The 23380-nt window shown below is 35.7% G+C and overlaps 1 protein-coding gene across 2 annotated transcripts in view; it reads right to left on the bottom strand.

Moving 5' to 3' along the window:
• Positions 1-23380, bottom strand: part of COL4A5 (collagen, type IV, alpha 5) — a 397088-nt gene that overhangs the window by 139346 nt on the left and 234362 nt on the right. For both annotated transcript variants that reach the window (XM_006889910.1, XM_006889909.1), the window contains exons 19-21: positions 22736-22868; positions 5193-5366; positions 4772-4855 (exon numbers count right to left, since the gene is read on the bottom strand). In XM_006889910.1, coding sequence (XP_006889972.1) covers positions 4772-4855; positions 5193-5366; positions 22736-22868 — 391 coding nt within the window. The remainder of the gene's footprint in view (positions 1-4771; positions 4856-5192; positions 5367-22735; positions 22869-23380) is intronic.

Genomic DNA, 23380 nt, shown 5'->3' with positions numbered 1-23380 from the left:
AAAAGAAATAAAGAGACACATTGCATTGGGAAAATCTGCAGTTAGGGACTTTCCCAAATTGTTGAGGACTAAGGTTAAAAAAAAAAAAATCCCTAGCTCTAAGAGAGATGCAAATCAAAACTACTATGAGATATCATCTCACCCCAGTAAGAATAGCAAAATTTAACAGAACAGCAAACATCGAATGCTGGTGAGGTTGTGGAGAAACTGGAACCCTTATTCACTGTTGGTGGGAGTGTAAAATGGTGCAACCACTGTGGAAGGCTGTATGGCGCTCTCTCAAAAAGTTGGAAATAGATCCATTTGACCCAGCAATTCCATTACTGGGAATATACCCCAAAGAGACCATAATTGCCACCCAACCAGATACATGTACACTCATGTTTGTCATGGCTTTATTTACATAGCAAGGAGTTGGAAACAACCTACATTCCCATCAACAAATGAATGGATAGAGAAGCTGTGGTATATTCACACAGCGAAATACTATGCTGTATTGAGAAACAAGGAACTCATGAAATATTAAAAATGGATGACCCTGGAGGACATTATGCTAAGTAAAATATCTCAGTCCCAAAAGGACAAATACTGCATGGTGCCACTGTTGTAAAACATGACTGACAGAGGGGTTGGCGGCAGGGGGGACTGAGAAAGATGAGTTAAATTATGTATACTGTATTGAAACAGATGAGAGAGAGAATTGTTTAAATGGTATACATGATTAGGTATTATTGTCATGACATGAGTCCAGAACGAAGGCTGCACAGTGGAGTGGACTTGGGGGGAGGGATTAAAAAAAAAAACAAAACAAAGAAATACTGAAAAAAAAATATATGGAAACAGGATGTATCCTTGATCCACTCCTTTCCTGCAGTATTATAAACTAAAACCCAATCCAAACCAAAATATTGCTATTGAGTCAATTTTAACTCATGAAGACCCTTCATTAAGTTTCTGAGGCTGTAAAGCTTGATGAGAGACTTTCTGTCTTTCTCCTGAGGAACCACTAGGGGATTCAAATGGACCATCTTTCAGTTAGTAGCCCAACATGGAACAGACTATATACCACCAGGGCTCTTTACCATAGTTACAATAATTAGACAATGTGGCATTGGTGCAAGTAAAGAAAATTAGAGAGGTAAGAAATAGACTCACAAATATATATTCATCTCTATATACAGTGAAAGTGCCAATGCAATTCAGTGGAGTAATTATGACTTTTTGTAAAACTGTACTGAGTGACTTGAATATCCATCCTGAGGAGAAATGAACTTTGATTCCTGCTTCACACTGTATTACAAAATTAACTGATGACAGATCAAAGATCTACAAATGAAAGAGGAAACAATACAGTTTCTAGAGGAAAACAGAAGAATCTTATCAAGTTCTTGAGATAAAGCTTTCTAAAACAGGGCATAAACAGTACTATTAATAAAAGAGTAACATTAATATGTTGAATTTCATTTAATTAAGAATTTCTATGAGGACAAATACTGCATAAGATCAGTATTATAAAAATAGGAATATAACTAGTAAAATATGTGTGGAAGTCCAAGGGAGGAAGAGGTCAGAGCAGAGGAGTTAGGAAGGGAAAGAGGGAAATCAGAGGGTAACACAATTTGGTGAGTGGAGGGAGAAGGCAAAGGAAATGGAAAAGATCTGGTGAAGACCTGAAAAGAAGGGGTAATGGTGGGAGTAGTTCAATGGTGATTAATTTTATAGAACACAATGCATGGGAATGACTGTATGAAACACAATGTGAATGAAGAAAAGCGTAAAACAGAATGTAAACAAATTGTGTATGCAAGCCAATATAAAAGAAAATTTTTTAAAAAGACACAAGTGAAAAAGTCACAGAAGGGAAGATATATTTAAAAACACAGACATCTGAAAAAATATTTTAATAGATACATCACAAAAGAATATATCTAAAACTTAAGAAAAGATGCTCAAAATATTTTAAGTCACCAAGAAAATGTAAATTAAGACCATTTTGAAAGATGATTTGTTATGTGGGCAAAACCTATACCTGTTCTATAACCTAGTAATTTCATTCTCAGGTATAAATACACAGAAATTATTTGTATGTTCTATTAAAAATATGCACAAAATTTTCATAGTAGTTGTGTTCATAACAGCTTCAGACCATTGCCTATATGATGATAAATATGTATAATAGAATACCATATGTTGTTGTTGATTGCTATTGAGTCGTGCATGACTCATAGCAACTCCAGGAAAAAAAAGACCCGAGGCCTTTCTATATCGTTTCTCCAAGTTCATAGAGTTTCCAGAGGCATGTGGTTTAGGAAGTGGATGCCACTTAAACCTGTCTTAAAACTGGGAGCTCCACCAAACACTGTCCACCATGGGCAGCCATTATGGCATTTGAGAACCCAGTGGTACAGGGTTCAGCATCACAGCAAACCTAGATTACCTCAGCACAGCAAATTGACAGAGGCTGCTGTATGACTTAGAAGAATGTTCCTCCAAAATATAGTAGCAAAGGATTAAAAGATAATCTCTCACACCTGACTTATTAAATATAAGGGCCCTCTAGGAGGTTTTGTTGATTCTAAACAAGAGGCTTTAGTAATAATAAAAAAGAAAGGAAAAAAGGAAATACATTCCACAGTGACCCTCAACCAAAATAAGAGAGCCCATCTTACAGAGTCCAGTCGCTTCACCCAGTTTCCAAAATGGAAATAACGACTTGGCCTTAAATGCAAGTCTCCTCGTGGAGGTCTTCTTGACTCTAAACAAGAGTCTTAAACAATGGGAAAAAGATCCACACAGATTCTCAACCAAAACAAGAGAACCATCATACAGAGTCGAGCCAATAGAAGTCCAAAATGGAAGACAAGGGCTTGGCATTATATATTGTTGTTAAGTGCCATCAAGTATGACGCCATAAACAAAAGATTTTAACCTTATTCTATAACTATTGTCCTTTCTCGAAGTTCATAGAGTTTCCACAGGCATGTTTAGGAAGTGGATACTATCCCTGCTTCCAAGCCTGTCTTAATCTGTTAGCTAACCAGACATTGTCAACCATATATAAATGGAAAAAAAAATCACTGGACTCATTATAAAACATGAAAATATCTTCCAGGTATAATATTGAACAAAAAAAAAGACACAAGAGTCCATATTATAGGATTCAATTACATAAATTTCAAGATTAGACAGACTATTCTACAACAGAGGGTAAAATTGTGGTTATCTTTGGGGTACTGACAAGATGACACAAAGTTAATCTTATAGGATCTTAGAAATGTTTTATATTTTTATTTGAGTAATGGCTACATAGCTTTAGTACATAAACATACACACACAAATGTGGTGTTGATGATAAAACATGTTCTATCAAAAGAACAAACATATCTGTCTTAGGAAAAGTGCTGTCAGAGCGGTCCTTAGAAGTAAGGATGGCAAGACTCTTTCTCACATACTTTGGGTGGCCAGTTCTTGAAGAAAGTCATCATGCTTGGTAAACTAGGGTGTCATTTAAAAAGAGGAAGCTCTTCAAATCTGCCTCAAATCCATGAGAGAAAACAAAACAGGCAATCACTGTTTATGCTATTTATTCCCTTGAAGAACCCATGGAGGACCAGTGATGAATATATTTTGACTCACTGGCAATGAGTTTGAGGTATATTTTTTTCCTTCTTTTTCTTGTTTAAAGTTTGAGACAATGGGCAGAACCCAGGATCCTAGTAGTAGCCAGGAAAGTATGAGTTAAAACCAGAAAATGCGATGTACATGACAAGTGAAGAAAGTGTTTAATAAAGAAAATTATCAAGTAAAAAGAGTGAGATTTGGTATTTAGATCACCAAGGATTAGGGCAATGATGACTTTTACATGTATAGGAGAGAATGGGTAAATGGAATCTTGACTGGATTATGTTTAAGAGAAAATGGAAGGGCAGTATCCAGAGATGAAGAGAAAATTCTTGAGGATTTTTTTTTTGCAAGTAAGAGTGGAGGAATACAGAATAGTTGGCAGGGGAAGTAGTATCATTATAAGGTATTTTGGGGGTGAAAAAAGCATATTTGCATGCTGCAAAGAATGATTTAGTAGAAAATGGAAAAATGATGATGTGGGAGAAGTAAGAATTTCTGGAACAAAGTCCTTGAGGGGACCAGAGAGATTACAATCTCTTGTACAAATAGAGGAATTTACTATAGGAACAAGTAATAGGAAAGCAAAGTATACAGGTCTAAGCATGTAGGTAAGTGTAGTGGTGACAATGTGTTAAAATTCACTTATTGCTTTAATTGTCAAAAATGAAGACGTTCAGCAGCCTAAAATGAGAAGAAAGGATGAGGTATTAGAAGTAGCAGGGAGAAGAAGATCAGGCTCAGAATAGGTAAAATTTAGAATTAATCAGACTATGATTTTGTTCCAAGTAAGTAGAGCGAAATGATATAAAAGCAAAGAAGTCAAAGATGTATGCATTATTGCAATAATCGATCATACAGTTTAAGCCAGTTCAAGGAGTAAGAAAGGATATCAAAAGGTTGAGAGATAGTTAAAAATGGTAGGCTTCCCCGAGGTTGAAGTAACTTGAATCAGATTATTAGAAGCAGTGAGCTAGAAAGTTAGCTGACAGTGGTCAGAAGATAGGATTAATAAAATCAAGATTATGAAAGTTTGCCCAAAGGGTACTGAGATGCTCTTAAAATACAATCACAAGGTTATTGGATGAGGTAGGATGAAGAATAATAGATTTGGCTGATTTGAAAGAATGAATATAGCTAGGGATCAAACCTTTCACTCCTTGTTCTCCTTGAAATCCTTTATCACCAGGAGATCCTGGAGGGCCTGGAGGACCTGTTTCACATATTTCACCACCTAAGGAAGATAAAAGATGGGAAGGACCAAAAGTAAATTATTGTGAAATAACTAGAAGATTAACAAAAAAGAAAGCTTGGAATTAGAAAGGACTTATTTTTAGTTACTTTTCTGCAGAAATACAACTACCCAGCTATAAGAAAGAGGAAGATAGAACATTGATGGTAATAAACATTATCTAAAGAACACATTTAAACATTAAAAATTCACCAAATATCCAAAATAAAAGCAGCAGGAGACTTTCCAAGCTACCATATAAAAAATAATGATGTCAACTCTCAGCAAGATTAACTTTTATTTGAATGAAAAACAACTAGAAAACTTAAATAAAACTTACTAGAAGGGATTTGAGGGCCAGGAGGGCCAGGAGGCCCTGGAAGGCCAGGAGCACCAGGCTGTCCATCAAGTCCAGGAGATCCAGGAATGGATATTCCGGGGGGACCCTCATCACCTTTCTGGCCTCTTTCTCCAGGAAAACCTGGGGAGCCAGGAGGACCCATAACTGCAGCCCCTAAGATGGGAAAATGTATCCATTAAAGTGATTAAAAAGATATTATTTGAGAAGTATTATTTTGTTTACCAATGAGACTTTATGTAATAAAATCTTCCTCTAAGGTAAAACATTGATTATGTTCTTATTTTCTCTATGAGAATCAACACCTGGAAAAGGTGTAAAATTTAAAAAAATTTAAGTATCCATTTCAGCATGGGAGAATAAGGTAATTTCATTATTTTTGCAATTATACTAATAAATCTCTACCCACTCTTATATGATACCATGATATTGTAATCTCAGAAATTTTGGAAATTCATTAACAAGAGAAAAAGATGCCCTTCAAAGTTCCCATAAAGACATAGCTATTTCTGGACATTCTTCTCTTTCATTGTATTTTATCTCGGGGACCAATAACAAACTTTTAAAAATTACTATAGTTTACAAAGTTTTCGAAACTGTTAAGAAAAACATTATCTTTGTGCTTTGAAAAAAAAAACACCAACAAACCACCAAACTGATTAACACATGGATTAGGGGGAGAGTAAAGGAATAATGGACATTGTGTCCATTAGGAGCTTGATGAGCCAGCACAATAAAAGGCATTGATCAACAGTAAATAATTAAATAGATCCAATGTATATAAATGATTGTATAAAACAATGTACATGAATGTAAAATACAATGTACATTTTGAAAAGTAAAAGAAAAATTTTATTATTGTTATATAATCCCTCCCTCCTGGGGGGGAGGGGGGTGTCGAGAAAAGTGCAACACTGAATGAATGGAAATTCAAAGTCTCTGTAAACTTATATTAAAATTTATAATAAAAAAGTTGCAATCAAACAAATAAAAAAGAAATGAAGCCGGAAATAGAATTATCCAATTTTGAAAACAGAATATGATATAAATGAATAAAACACATGTACACATATGTGTAGGAGTTATTTTAAAACACAATGTATAAAACATGATGTATGTTTGTATGCAAACCAATAAAAAAATTTAAAAAACCTATCTTTAATACAATTACTAACATATTCTTAGAAAAGAATTTTAGAGTAAAGCTTGCCAATTTCATAAAACTAGACCATAAAGCCCCTGCTACACTCCAATTGAAAAAAAAAAGGATCATTTTCAGGAGAGTCAAGTGTTTATAATATTGAATTCTCTCACTGAAGAATAAGGTATATATTTCTAATTATTTAGTTATTTTAAATGATTTGTTGATATCTCACAAAGTTCCACATAAAGGTCCTACACATATTTTGTTGAGTTAATAAGTAGGATAGCTTTGGTGTGAATTTTATTACTATAGGCAAATTAAATGTGCTACTAAAATCTGATCATCCTTCAAATATTTTAAGTTCTGATAATTTTAACTTGACTTAAAATTTATAACAGTGCAATTTATTTTTTAGTATTTGTGTATATCTATCTATCTATCTATCTATCTATCTATCTATCTATCTATCTATCATCTTTCCTTTTTTTCCTTGTAGTAAGGGCATCCTGGGAGTAAGTGGTAAGGAGTTGTGCTGCCAACCCAAAGGCACAGAGTTCAAATCTCCCAGTTATTCCATAGGAAAAAGACTGGTGATTTCCCATGTGATTTTCTGCCTCTAAAAACCCGTCAGAAGGTCAATTATGGATATGTTCTTACTCAAAGGTACATAAAAAGAAGCATAATTGTATTTCTGTTAGATAATTATATGGTCTGGAATAACCAAAATTTGCAACTCTTTTTTATCCTTCTGCTTCTAGTCACCTGTGACTCATAGCGACCCTGTGTATAACAGCTCTAAACTCTGATTTGTCCTAAGCCAGTCTCACTGACTGACACACTTACCCCATTACACCAGTTACTCTGAACTGGAGTCTTCTTCTCCTGTACCATCCCTCCACCCTTCTAAGTATGATGCCCTTTTCCAAGGACAAGTTCCCCCTGACCACGTGCCCAAAGTATGTGAGATGGAGCTCCAAAATCCTGTCCTCTGAGGAAAAACTTGGTTTCACCCTAAGACAGACCTATTTGTTTTCTTGGTGGTTCATGATATGGTCAAGATTCTTCTCCAGCACTACAACTCAAAGGTATCAATTCTTCTTCTGTCATCCTTAGTCACTGTCCAGCTCTCTGATGCATAGCAAGTAATTACAAAGACCATGGCCTGGATCAGGCACAACTTAGTCTAGACTGACATCATTACTTCTCAGTACTCTGGAGAGATTCCTGACAGCATATTTCCCAAATGAAATTCATCTTTTGATTTCCTTACTGCTGGTGTCAAGAAAGTTGATTGTGGAGCTGAGCAAGTGGTTATTGTTAACAACATCAGTCTGCTTCATCTATCATCATGCTGCCAATTGGCCCAGTGGTGAGACTATCTGTCTTTTAATTATTATTATTATTTTCTACTAGCTGATTTACAAAATTCGAATACATTGTTTTCAAGAACAAATTCTTTCCATTTCCCTCAACCCCCCACCCAGCAATCCATGTTGAAGACTAGAGTCCTTGACCTTCTGCAGCAAGTGCTCAGTTTCAGCAAGCAAGGTTGCATCATCTGCATAATTCAGGTTGTTGAGTCTTCCTCCAATCCTGATGCCACCATTTTTTCCCATACTTAGGATCTCTAGTATAACAACAAAGAGTAATTCTGAGTATCTTTATCTTAATTTTCACTTGAAGGAGAATGCTTCTGGTAATTCAACATGAAATATAACCTTTCCTGTATAACTTCTTTCATGACTGTATATTTTCCTCCTTTGAAGTCCATTAGGCAGCTTCTTTCCCATGGGTAGTGCACACACCCACCAGGAGGGGACCCTTATAACAGTTTGAAATAAAAGAAATAAGCATGTGCTACAAATTTGTGTTTTTACAGAGATATTTCACAGGTGTGATTTAGCAAACTTTCTGTCCCCAGGCTTTTTTTCTGGAAGATAATCCTTGTAAGTATGCATACTTTTTAGTTCCTGTATATAATTTAGAAATGGCCTTTTTTTGGTGATACTTGTGTGAATACTATATTTATCAGTGAACTCTGGTGGTGTAGTGGGTGGGGGGTGGCACTGCCAACTCACAAGTGGGTGGTATGAATCCACCAGCTGCTTAGTGAGAGAAAAATGGACAATTTCTTCCTGTGTTATTCACAGCCTCTAAAAACCCAATACGAGTTGGTTCTGACTCTATGCCAATGCACATACACTAAACTGTATAGATTTGTGAAGGGACTTAGAAGGTAGTACAGAGTAAAGAGAGATTTATATGTCGCACTATTCCTACCCTAAGTTCAGAAGGACATATGTGAACCATACAGGCACATGGTTCGAGGCCATTATCTGCTCTGTGGGAGAGTGATGGGCAATCTCCTCCCATACAATTAACTGCCTTTGAAAACCTGCTGGAGGGTCAAGTTCCAACTTGATGATACAGAAGAACCACATAAATTTCAATACTTTTCTTTGAATCAGCATGACTTCCATTATTTAAAATATATTATCTATTAAAAAGTCAAAGTTGAAAAGAATTGTGTAATGAAAAGGTTAAGGTACAATCTAAAACCCAAATCCATTCACAAATGGAGGGATAAGTGAAATATGGTAATATCATCAATTGAATATTAATTGGCCAATAGGAAAAAATGAACTTTTGATACTTACTACAGGATGATAGAAGTAATGCCTCTGAGTTGTGGTGCTGTAGAAGAGTACTGAACATACTATTGACCATCTGGAGAACAAACAGATCTGTCTTGGAGAAAGTAAAACCAAGTTTCTCCTTGGAGGCAAAGATTTTGAAGCTCTATCACACACTTTGGTTATGGGACCAGTACTTGGAGAAGGACATCATGCTTGGAAATGTTGAGAGACAGTCTAGGAAAGGAAATCACTGGATGAGATGGATTGACATGGTAACTGGGCAATGGGATTAGGTGAGTCGAATCAGTGAGGCTGGCTCAGGATAGGGCAGGGATCGAGGTTGCACAGCCAATTAATGTAATGGTTATTAATAAGTGGTATCTGGAAAGAACTGAATTGTAAAATGTTGACTTGGCAAAAGTTGTAGATAGATATATTTATAACAACAAATAAAAAGATATCTTCTGCTAAAGTGGCATGTTGTTGTTGTTATTGTTATGTGCCATCAAGTTACCTGTGACACATAGATTTGAATCTTTCCCTTTTCTGAGCCAATCTCACTAACTCCAAAACACCTACCCCCATTACTGTGTCAATACATCTCATCTGAGGTCTTCCTCTTTTGCGCTGTCCCTCCACCCTTCCAAGCATGACGTCCTTCTCCAGGGACTGGTTCCTTCTGCCACATGCCCAAAGTATGTGAGATGGATCTTCAAAATCCCTGCCTGTAAAGGGAAACTTGGTTTCCCTCTCTATAAGACAGATCTGTTTGTTCTCTTGGCAGTTCAACACTTTTCTCCAGCACTACAACTCAAAGGCACTGATTTTTCTTCTGTTATCCTTAGTCATTGTTCAGTTCTCTGATGCATAGCAAGTAACTGTGAAGACCAGGACCTGGATCGAGCACACCTTAGTTCCTAGACTGACATCATTGTTCTTTAGCACTTTGGAGATTTTAAACTATTGCCCTGACAGAATCTCTAAGTTACAAATAATAATGGAAAAAATGCTATATGTTCTTGCAATAGTGAATAACACTGCTATTAACATTAGTGTACAAGTCTCCATTTGTGTTTCAGTTCTCATTTTTGCAGGATATATTTCATGCAGTGGAATAGCTGGCTCATATGGAATTTCTATGTTTAGCTTTCTGTGGATACACCAAACTGCCTTCCAGATTGGATATAGTATTTTACAATGCCACCAACAGTGTATAAGAGTTCCTATCTCTCCATATCCTCTCCAACATTTATTACTTGTTTCCTTTTAAACTTTGCCACTGCTACTGGATTGAGATCGTATCTCATTGTGGTTTTCATTTGCATCTCTCTTATTGCCAATGATTTTGAACATTTCTTCATGTACCTATTGGTCATCTGAATGTCTTTGTCTGTGAAAACTCTTTCCATATCTTCTGCCCATTTCATAATTGCATAATTGTGTCATCAGTCTTTTTCTTGTGGAGGCCTTGTAGGATTCTGTAAACTTTTGACATGTCAAAATGTCCAACCATAATTGAATTGAGAAATTATGGTATATTCATATGATGAAATACTATGAAGTACACAGAAAAAATGATTTTGTAAACTACTGACTAACTTGGGAGGGACTAGCATTATGCTAAGTGAATGAACTCAGTCCCATAAGGACAAATATTGTATAAGATCATTACTGTAGAATGTGTATGAGGATCCAAGGGGGAGAAGAAGAGCAGAGGGCTGAGGATGGTTGGGGTTGGGAGTGGTGGTGGTTAAACATAGGGTCACACAATTTAATGGGTGGAGGGAAGAAAAGGAAATGGGAAAGATATGGGGTGAAAAACAATGCATACGAACTTTATAAATAAACCAAGATAAGAGAAAAATACATTTTATTAAAATAAAAAATATCCTATAATATTTCCACTGAACATTAGTTTAACTACTAAAAATGCAGGGTTGACTCATAACATAGCTCATAGGGAGTTGCATTGCTAACTTATGCCTCTTTATTGGTTCCATTCTACCAATGGCTTTGTGGGAGAAATATATGTAATCTCTTCCCATGTGTTTTAGCCTCAGAAAACACACTGGAATGTGAGCTATGACTCTATGGCAATGAATGTGAGTAAAAATGTCTGCTGTGAGCATTATGCACTTTTTAAATTTATTTTTTTAGCATTATACACTTTTAAGAAGTACCTTTATAGTATTTGTCTTTTTGTGATTAAATTATTTAATTTACCATAATATCTTCCAGACTTAACCATGTAGTGTTTCATGAGTTCATTGCTTTTTCAATTACTGAATAATACTCCATTGTGTGACTATACCACAATGTGTTATAAAAATAGGATGGTAACAGGGATAGTTATGGTGTTGATGAGGAGAGCAAGGAAAGAACAGATAACTCCTGTACTGTAACAGTAAAGGGAAGGTCAATCTGAAATTAATAGATGATCAGACATTGTATACATTGCAATTAACAATCCGGAAAATGACATACACTAGGGATTAAATCAAAGCCATAACAAGTTGTGGGTGACATTGAGAAGAATGGGAATCCCAGAACACTTAATCATGCTCATGTGGAACCTATACCTGGACCAAGAGGCTGTTGTGTGAACAAAGCAGGGGAACACTACATGGTTTAAAATTGAGAAGGGAGTGTGTCAGGATTGTATTCTCTCTCCATACCTATTCAATCCATATGCTGAGCAAATTATCTGAAAAGGAGTATGACATCAGAATTGGAGGGAGATTCATCAATAACCTATGTTATGCAGATGATACAACCTTGCTTGCTGAATGTGAGGAGGACCTGGAGAACTTGTTGCAGAAGATAAAGTAATGCAACCTTTGGTATGGATTGCATCTCACTGTCAAGAAAACAAAGATTCTTACTACTGGACTGGTAGGCAGCATCATGATGGAGAGGAGATTAAAACTGTGAACAGCTTCATCTTGCTTGGATCCACAATTAACACCCTTGGTACCAACAGTCAGGAAATAAGAAAATGCACTGCACTAAGAAAATCTGCAGTTAGTGATCTCTCAAATTATTGAGGAGTAATGATGTCAGCTTGAGGACTAAGGTGTGTCTGATTCAGGCCATCATTTTCCAATTACTAGCTACGCATCTGAGACCTGGAAAATGAATAAAAATGTCAGAAAAGGAATTGATGCTTTCCTTTGAGCTGTGACGCTGGAGAAGAACACCAAACATCCCATGGACTTCCAAGAGAACCAACAGATATGTCTTGGAGAGGGTGCAGCGGGAGTGTTCTTTGGAGGTAAGAATGATGAGGCTTCACTTCACATACTTTGGATGTGTTGGTAGGAGGGTCTATTCCTTGGAGAGGGACATGATGCTGGGAAGGGTGGAGGGCTGATGAATGGGCTTTTGTGTGTCAGGAAGTAGAAGAATGGTACAGGATAGAACAGAGTTCAGATCTTTTGTTCATAGGGTCACTATGAGTTGTACTCAACTTGCTGGCACCTAATAGCAACAATGGATTAAATGGTGATGCAAGGAAGAAAAAAGAGGGGGGAAAAATTCATAAACCGAGAAGGTGTGTGAAGGAAAAAGCAATATACAGTGAGTTTACATAGACAGTGTAATAAGTTAAATTCACTAGTCAATGGTAATTATTGCATATGAACAATTCTCTGAAAGAATTCAAATGAGGTTTGTAAACTTTTACTAAGATAAAATGTATTTTTTTAAAAAAAAGAAGTATCTATATAAGATCAAAGTGTTAACACAGATTAGACAGGCATTAGAGGGGGCAATGCATTTATACTAATTTGAAAAGAACAGAAAAAGGGAGTGAGGATGGTTCTACAACATGAAGAATGTCATCAAAGTCATTAATTTAGTGATGAACAAGTTTAATCACTGACCTGTTCACATACAACTGAGGAAGAAACTGAATGGAAATTGAATTTTATTGACTGATTTCTCTGTTATCTAGTGACCTATTAATTTTAAAACTGTTGCTTAATCATTTACAGTAGTTGGATCATCCTTACAGTCTTAAGGTAAAATCTACTTGGTCATATATTGTATTTAAACACACTCCCATATTTATTTAATATTTCATTTAATCTCTGATAACATTAATTTCAGTCTAAAAACCATCATAAAGGACAATGAAGGTCTCTATGTCATGCTTAAAGGATCAACAAAATAAGAGAACATAACCATAATATCTGTGCACCAAATGATAGACTTGCAAAACATACAAATGTTAACAGAATTGATAAAAGAAATAAACACCACCATGACAGTAGTTGTTATTATGGCTATTACATGCTGTCAATTTGGGACTAACATATAACTGAGCCTACAGCAGGTTTGCAGAAGCAATTAATGTCCCATCCTTTTCCAATAGAGCAGCTGGTAGATTCAAACCATGTGCCTTTGGGTTTGAAGCACAACTTCTCAATTCTAGAGACTTCAATAGCCACTCTCAAGGAGAGACTGTATGTTGAGAAAGAAATAACAACAAAAAAGATGCAGAAGAACTAAATTACACAATTAACTAACTTGATCTCATGGATATATCAGAGTATCCGTCCCTAAAAAAGTCCATCATATATTATTCTTCAGAATGCAGATAACATTCTCCAGAAAAAAAAAATCATATTTTATATCACAAGCAAGCCTTGATAAACAAACTACACTGAAATACTACAAAGCATTTTCTTAGACCACAATGTTATAGTATTAGAAATCAACAAGAGGGTAAGGGAGGAAAAAAACTCTATGAACCTGGAAGCTGAATAACACCTTATTTGAACATGAGTGGGTAATAGAAAAAATTTAAAAATTATTTAAATAAATGAAAATGAAAACACAACCTACCAAAATCTCTGAGAAACAGCAAAACCAGTACTGGCAGTCCCACTCATAGCAATAAGGAAACACTTCAAAATGAAAATAGATCATTTAACTCAACATCTTCAGCAAATAGAAAAAGAATAGCAAACAAACTCCACAACCTCTAATAGAAAGGAAATTACAAAAATGCTGTTGTTATGTGCTGTCGAGTTGCCTGTAATTTATAGTGACCCTATATACAGTAGCCCTAAACCCTGCTCTATCCTGTGTCAATCTTATTGTCTCTGACACAGGTACCCCTATTACCCCAGTCACTAATATTGGGTTTTCATTCATTCATTAAAATGCATTTTCCTCCCTCTTCCTCTTTCCCTCCCCCATTTCATTTCAGTTTTCTTTTTCATTTGTGTACCTTATGCTTTATACATATCCTCTAAACCAACTGCCAATATCATTCTCAACAGAGAAAGATTAAAGGCCTTCCTCCTGAGAACACGGACCAGGTAAGGATGCCCATTATCACCACTTCTATTCAATATTTTATTGGAAGTCCTTGCTTGGACTTCTAGTTTTCTTGCTAGAACAATAAGAGGAAAGAAGGAAATAAAAAGCATCGAAACTTGCAAAGAAGAGATAAAACTAAGCATGAGTGACATCTACTTCTGAAATGACTTGCCTCTGGAAACTCTATGAACAGTGATCAGGCCTTTTCATTTATAGGGTTGCTATGAGTCGTCTATGACTTGACGGCACCTAACAACAATAACAGAGACAACATAGAGAGTTACGTTGGCCTAGTCGACAGAAAGTTATGCTACCAAGCCCAAGGTAGGTGATTTTAATCTGTGGCCCTGAGGCCTGGTTCATATTGTTTTTTTGTCAAACATTCTTCTAGGTGGTATAGCACTGGTCTGTGCATTGCTGTACAGAGGTAACTCGTGGTTGCTGTGATGCTGAACACTGTGACATTGATGTGCCAAATGTGGTAATGGTTACCCATGGTGGACAGTGTTTGGTGGAGCTTCCTGATTAAAACAAGCTTGGAAGCAGGGGTGGCATCCACTCCCAAAATGGCTTGCCTCCGGAAACTCTATGAACGTGCTCAGGCCTTTCATTCACAGGGTCGCAATGAGTTGTCTACCACTCAATAGCACCTAACAATAACAACATATGCAGATAACATTATAGTATACTTGGAAAACTAAAGAATCTAAAGTAAACTGTTGCACATAGTTGGCCTATTCAACAAAGCAGCAGAATACTAGATCAACACACAAAAAGTCAGATTTCTCAACAGTAGCAAACACAGAAAAAGAAATAAGAAAAATACAAATTAGAATAGCTAACCACATGTGAAATACTTAGGAACAAACCTAATTAGGCACATAGCATTTTAAAACACTAGGACAAGAAATAAAAAAGATCTAGAGAAATGGAAGAATATACCACACGCATGGATTTGTTGTTGTTGGATGCCATCAAGTTGAGTACAACTCATAGTGACCCTATGAAGAACAGATCTGAACCCTGACCAATCCTCACAATCTCTGACACACTCAAGCCCATTGCTTCAGCCACTGTGTCAAGCTACCAGGTTGAGGGTCTTCTCTTTTGCCCTCCCTCCACCTTCCCAATCGTGATGTCCCTCTCCAAGGAATAACTTCTTCTAACAACTTGCCCAAAGTGAGACAAAGTTGTATTATCTTTGCCTCCAAGGAACATCCTGGCTGTGCCTTCTCCAAAATATATCTATTTGTTCTTTTGTCACTCCATCAGATACTCAGTGCTCTTCTCCAACACTACAATTCAAAGGTATCAATTCTTCTTCTGTCATCCTTATTCATTGTCCAGTTCTCAGATGTATAGCAAGTGACTGAAACGACTATGGCCTGACTCAGGTGTCCATGGCTAGGAAGACTCAATATTATGAAAATGACAATTCTACCAAAAGCAGCCTACAAGTTGATACCAATGCCATTCTTCAAAGAGATTGAAAAGGCAATTTTCAATTTCGTTTAGAAAGAAAAGAGACCTTGAATAAGCAAAGCACTACTGAAAAAGGTAAACAAGGAAGAAGGCATCACACTTTCAGATCTCAAAGCACACTACATATCCATTGTAATCAAGACAGCATGGCACTGGAATGGCAATGGTACTGACACAAAGAGCAATGAAATAGAATAAAGAACCAGAAATGAATTCATCTACCTATGGCCAACTGATCTTTGACAAGGAGACAAAATCATTTAAGTGGGTAGATGACAGGCTCTTTTTTTTTTTTTTTTTAAGATGACAGGCTCTTTACAAATGGTGCTGGCAAACTTAAACAACCATCTACAGAAAACTGATGTAAGACCCCCACCTCACAACATACACAAAAACCAACTCAAGGTAGATCAGGGGCCTAGAAGTAAAACCAATCACTATAAAGTTCATAAAAGGAAAATTTAGGAAGAGCTCCAAAACCCCTAATCTGTAGCATGAATAGACTTCCAAGTATAACAAAACACCTACAACCAGGAGAAGACAAAACAGATCAATGGGACCTTCTAAAAATCAAATCCTTACGCATATTAAAATACTTTTTTCAACAGGTTAAAAAGGAATCCCATGGACAGGGGAAAATATTTAGCAATTATATACCTGATAAGGGTTTCAGATCTAAGATTTATAGAATTCTAGAGCATCTCTGTAAGAAAAACACAAACAACCCAATCACAAATGAACACAAGGCAGGAATAGATACTTTTCCAAAGAAGAAAGTCAGATGGCCAACAAACACATAAAGAAACGTTCAAAATCCCTAGTTATTGGATAGATGCAAGTCAAAACAACAAAAAGCTATCATCTCATGGCAGCAACAATAGCAAAGTTCAAAAGGACAGCAAAAACTAAATGCTGGTGAGGATGTAGAGAGATTGGAACTCTCATACACTGGTGGTGGGAATGTAAAATGATAAACCACTATTGAAGGCAGTCTGGTGCTTCCTCAAAAAGCAGGAAATAATTTAAAAAAGCTGGAAATAGACATACCATTCGACCCAGCTATTCTTCTACTAGGAATATACCCTAAAGAAATCAGAGCTGTGAAATAAACCAATGTATACACACCCATATTTACTGGAGCATTATTCACAATAGTTAAGAGATGGAAGCAGCCCAATTGCCTATAAACAAATGAATGGATGGAAAAACTGTGGTACATTCACATAATGGAATACGATACAACAGTGAAAAACAACTTGCAAAATACTACACAACCTGAATGAGTCTGGAATACATTATGCTGAATGAAATATCTCCGTTACAAAAGGACAAATACTTCAGAAGACTGCTGTTATAAAAATAGGATTTACACAGGGTGGGGGAGGAGAATAGGAATGTGTGGATAGATAATGGACACATGGCATAGAATAGGTCAAAGAAAAGACTATCTGAAAGGAATGGATGATTAGACATTATATGTATGGCAATTAACAATCTGGAATAAGATGCACATTACAAAGTAAATAGGTGGAGAGGAGACAGGAGGGGAAGGAGATATAGGAATATGTGTATCAATAAATGAATGAAAAAGCAACCTTTTGTGATGAATAAATTATTGAATGTAAAAAATTCAGTCATTTGCTCTCTTGCCTTATTTCTATCCCTGAATACTTAATTTCCAAATACCACACCTCCTCTTTTGTTTCCAAATTTTGCATTCCAGTCACCAATTATTATTAATGTATCTTTACCCATGTTTGGTCAATTTCACACTGCAAAAATTGATAGGATTCTTCAATTTTCTCATCTTTGACTTTAACTTTGTTGTGTATATTTGAATTATAGCTGTATTAACAGGTCTTCCTTGTATGTGTATGAATAGTATCCTATCATTCAGAGTATTGTTTGTACTTCATAATAGATCTTGCAATGGTCATTTTAACTATGAATGCAACACCGTTTCAAGTTTTTATTCCTGGATAGTAGGTCATGCTTGTCTGATCCAAAGTGGCCAATTCTAGTCCATTTTTGCTCACTGATACCTAGAATGTCTATCTTTATGCATTCCATTTCATTTTTCACAACTTCCAGTTTTCCTATATTCATACTGTGTATATTCCACACTCCAATTATTAGTGGATGTTTGCATCTGTTTCTCCTAATTTTTTAGTAACTTCTGATCTGTGCTCTACCTCTAAGACAATAAATACCCATGCTCCTATATTGTTCATAGGGTTTTCACAGGCCTGATACTTCAGAATAGGATGGCCAAGTCTTCCTTAGTCTCAGAGATCTGATGAAACCTATTCACCATGTGTAAGCCTACTGGCATTTGAAACATCAGTGGCACAGGATCACAGCAGTGCACAAATTATCTCAGTATAGCAAACTGACAAACAACTGTTGTACTGATAAGGGCAAACACTAAACAAACAAGCATATATACATCTAAGTTGTAAAAGAAATAGCAACATGTTAAACACTCCTCTAATTCAGTGAACAGACCTATAGATGCTGTACCTCTAAGCAAACCATAGAAACAATGACACATGCAAATATTATAGCTCAGGACAGCCCCCTCTGGCCCTGCCTGTGGAGATACATTGAGAATGGGCCCAAACACTGGATCCTCTTCTGAAGGACTTTAGGTCATGAAAAGTTATTGGAAATGTTTTATTATTATTTTCTAATTTTATTTCACTATAGCCAGAGAGCATGACCTACATTTTTAAAGATGTTTTCCTGGTCTAATTACTGTAAATGTTCCAATGAGTAGTCTCTGCTGCACAAAGCTTATCTCTTTCCTTGACATATTTAGCATAAATGTATCACTCAAAGAATTTATATCCTTATTAATTTTAATTTATTTGCTATTTTGGTATTTGCCAATTTTTCTCTTACAGTTTAATAGTTTTTATTTATATATTCAAAATTATAAGATAGGCATATAAAATTTCATGAGTTTTATATTATTAAGGTATAGTTCATCCATTCATATGAATGTTGTTCTGTTATTCCACCCCCTCCCGCATTTCTTTCTTTTTCTTTCATAGTATGTTAGAATTGTTAAATGTTTTAGTTTTAATGCCATTTGCCTAGTATATTTCCATTGTTTCCTTTTCCAATTTCTTTTGTGCTGTCCATTCAAAATCCTCAAACTCATTGTGCTGAGTTCTGATTCATAGCAACCCTTCTTCACATTTCTGAGGATATTAATTGCAACAGGAAGAGAGCGTCCCTTTTTCTTCCATAGAGTAGTTGGTGGATTTGAACCACTGAAAATGCAGAGCCTTTGGGTTAGGAGTGTAATTACTTTTGGACTATGCCACCAGAACTCCCTTCCTTTCCTTTATTTATATCTAGTAAACCTTATATGTGGATATTTCTATTATAATCTTATTTTTTCTATTTAAAATGTTCAGTCGTTTCATATTATTTGTAGTTACTGATTTTAAAAATTATTCTTGTTATATTTTCTATTTGTCTTTGTCTTTGGTTTGTGTTTTTTTTTTTTCTATGCTGCTGTTGTTAGCCAAAGTCTAACCTCTATTGCACAGATTAAGATTTTTTCATTTTCTCTCATCAAACAATACGTACATAATCTAGTCCATTTAAATTCTTCTCTATTCATTGCTTTCTAAATGTTAAGATATATACTTAGGACTAAATGTTTTTAAGAAATAACTGAGCTAATAACTATATTTTTTTCTCTCTCTCTCTGGGACAAAACACGTCAGCACTATTTTATGTCTTGACCTACAAAACCCATGTTAAAAAGGTTTACAATTATAGTTCCAGGATGTTCCTTCATTTTCTTAACAAGCAATACCATTTAACAGCTATCCTAACCACTGGTTCTTATATTCTCACTCCCTTTCTACTTCATCCTGGATTAATTATTCTTCTTGGTACAAAACCTCCAGTATATACTCACAGATTTGGAGGTGGTAAACATTCTATATGTTCTACTTTGGCACTAGAATGATAGTTTGGTGAAGTATAGAATTCCAGGTGCGTAGATATATTTTCTTATCACTTTGAAAATATACTCTACTGTCTTCTTTTGACTTGCATTGCTTTGTAAGTTGTCTTCCATTTCATAAGGTAGCTTGGGCTTTAAAAATTGTTTTTCATTCAATCATTCACATAAATTTTATTTTCTACCATTAAGTACAACTGATCAATGTAATTTATTACAATAATTCATCAAATCCTCACTATAACTTGTATTTTCCTTCACCCTAATCCATCCATCAACTAATCTCTGCTGCTCTGGAATTTTTTCCCTTTTTCTTCTGTCCTCAACCCCCTCTCTTGTTTTCTCCTTCCACATTTCTATTTGATCAGTTATGTATGTCCTTTTCTAAGTTGTTAATTACAATACACATATTATCAAGTATTTTTAAACACTTATCATTGAATCCTGAAATATTTTAGAATGTGTTTTGTTATGAAATTTTCCATTATTATTATTATTATTATCATTTTAATTCTTCTCAGAGCTCCATGGTCCTTTCATAGGGACTCATATCTTTTTGTAATACAAGGAAGTTCTCAGGTATTATTATACAAATATAACCTCTCATTCCATTTTCTCCTCTATGAACTCCTTCATGACAGATTTTTGGAACTACCAGGTTTATTTTTATATGTACAAACTTTTCTGTTATACTTTCTTTCCAAATCTTTAATTCTTTTGTTGCTCCCTGGGAGAATTCCTTATCTTAATTTTTTTAGACACAGATGTGTTGAATTCACTATCTGGAAAACAGAAATCCAAAGTGTATATGTAGAGCATAATGGAAATCACATTTTATTCTTTTTCTCCTTAGGAGAACCATGGTTGGTCACTCGGTTCATCATGTTAATATTTTATTAGCCTAATACTCTGGTTCTTGGATCCCCATTCTTTTTAATGCTAGCCATAATATTATGATCCACACAGTCAAATGCCTTTGCATAGTCAATAAAACACAAGTATCTAGATCAAGATGTTGTTGTGTGAACAGAGCAAGGTAACACCACATGGTTTAAAGTCAGGAAATGTGTGCATCAGAATTTTATCCTTTTCCCATGCCTATTTAACCTATATGCTGAGAAAACCATTTGAGAAGTTGGACTCTATGAAGAAAAATGTGCCATCAGGATTGGAGGAAGAGTCATTACCTGCATCATGCAGATGACATCACCTTGTTTGCTAAAAGTGAGGAGGACCTGAAGCACTTGCTGTAGAAGGTTAAACACCATAATATTCTATATGAGTTCCATCTCAACATCAAGAAAACAAAAATCCTTGCTACTGGACCTATAGACAACATCATGATGGACAGAGAAAGTATTGAGACTTCCAATGATATCATCTTACTTGAATCTATAAGCAATGCATTTGATACCAGCCATCAGGAGATCATGAGATGTATTGCTGGGAAAATCTGCCATCAGGGACTTCTCCAAATTATTGGGAAGTAATGATGTCAATTTGAGGATCAAAGTACACAGGATTCGGGCCTTGTTGGGTTTTTTAGTTACTTGCTAGGCCTATGAAAGCTGGACAACAAATAAAGATGACAGAAGAAGAATTGATGCCTTTGAACTGTGGTGCTAGAGAAAGAAGTATGCTGAATGGACTGCCAAATAACAAATACATATGTCTTGTAGAAGGTGCAGCCAGAGTGCTCCTTGGAGGCAAGGATGGTGAAGCTTCATCCCACATACTTTGGGCATGTTGTTAGGAGAGGTTATTCCTCGGAGAAGGATATCATGCTTGGGAACATGGAGGGGGGCAAAAGAGAGGACGACTGTCAACTAGGTAGACTGACATGGTGACTGTAGCAATGGGCTTGAGTGCATCAGAGATTGTGAGAATGGCATGGGATAGGTTCAGATTGGTTGTTCAATGAGTTACTATGGGTCATATTCAACTCAATGACATCTAACAACAACTAATAATACTTTGGTGGTTTAGTGGTACGGGATTGTGCTGCCAAAGGCACATCATTCTAATCCGCAGGCCGTTCACATTGTGACAGTTGTTGTTGTTATGTGCCGTCGAGTCGCTTGCGACTCATAGAGACCCTATGTACAACAGTCCTAACCTCTGCTCTGTCCTGTGCCAATCTTATTATCTCTGACACACCTACTCTCATGTGTATATGTATATATGCCACATAGTGTGACAGGTGATTTGGTAAATTTTACATAAATCTTGCCTATTACTTATCTAAGCCAACATCCACCTATACATACTAGAGAAAGGGCAGTGTTTAATGTGTGGTTGGATTAGAAATGCTCCACTATACTGTGTATCCTCTATTACAGAATGCTAGAAAATTTAGTTTTGAGGCTTGGGATTTTTATGGCACAGCAAAATGATCATGGAGATTTCTAGGTAGATGTTTCTGGAATGATAAACCCCATCTGGTGTTATTTAACTTTCTTTTTGTTGTTGTTGTTGAGTATTATTTTTAACTTATTTTTATTGGTTTGCACATAATCATGCATATACATTGTGTTCTATACAATCCTTAATTTACACTGTCTTTTGTTCATGTACATTGTGTTTTGTACAATCATTTTATTTTATACAGAAATTCTTGCAAAATCAGGCTTTCATAGGCCATCTATTATAGCACAAAGTATGAGCATTCATTTATTGGATCACAATTTTTTTTGTGTAAGTTATCAATAATAAAAGGTTTAAATGAAACTTTAGGACAAAAAGTTATTACTGAAATGACTCTGGTAGGGTTTTTCAGTTTTTTAGTGTTTGGTTTTTTTTAAATAAAGTACAGGGGAGGAATTTGGTGAGAATATGAAAATTAAAAATATCCATGTTTCCTTGTTTTATGTATAATTCTTGCCTTAAACTAATATAATGCTATAAACATGCATTAGTACAGATGCTATAAACACAAAGACATAAGTATAGCATATTTTACCTGGTGGTCCAGGAAAGCCAGGTGGACCTGGTCTCCCAGGAGATCCTCGCTCTCCTTTTTCTCCAGGCAAGCCAGGTAATCCCATGTTTCCTTTTTCTCCTACAGTTACACCAGTCCCAGGCCTAGGAATTACCTTTATTATGAAAGAAAAAGACAAACTCAAAGATGAAGTATTATGTAGCCCTGGAAATAATATAGGAGCTACACATAACTGATAGCAATGCAATTATTCAAATGAAAAAATCTTTATGCCTACTGTACAGATTATAAATCACATTTTATATCTTACACTTAGACTAAGAGAAGTACCTTTGAGTTTTTCCTTTTGATTCCAAGTCTACTGCTAGAATATGGTTTCTCAAACACCAATTTGAGAACGATATTAACTATCCTGCTCAAAGACCCAAAATTGCTCACTACTTTATATTATATCTGATGCTAATTTTAACTCTATGATTGGCTAAATCACTTCCCACTCCCAATCTCTCTCTCAATTTATTTCATTTGTTGTTATTTCTAACAATAAATTTTTATTAAAATGAGGTCAGGCTACTTCACACAACTTGTACATTCTTGTTTGCACCTTTGCGTATGTCACTTCTAAACATCAGTAATATGTTCCATCTTTCTCTTTACCAATCAAAA

Source organism: Elephantulus edwardii, unplaced genomic scaffold (assembly GCF_000299155.1).
Source record: "Elephantulus edwardii isolate Elephantulus edwardi_28Jun2011 unplaced genomic scaffold, EleEdw1.0 scaffold00083, whole genome shotgun sequence".
Classification (NCBI taxonomy): Eukaryota; Metazoa; Chordata; class Mammalia; order Macroscelidea; family Macroscelididae; genus Elephantulus; species Elephantulus edwardii.
The sequence above is the reverse complement of the archived record's forward strand: the minus strand, read 5'-3'. Positions and strand labels throughout refer to the sequence as shown.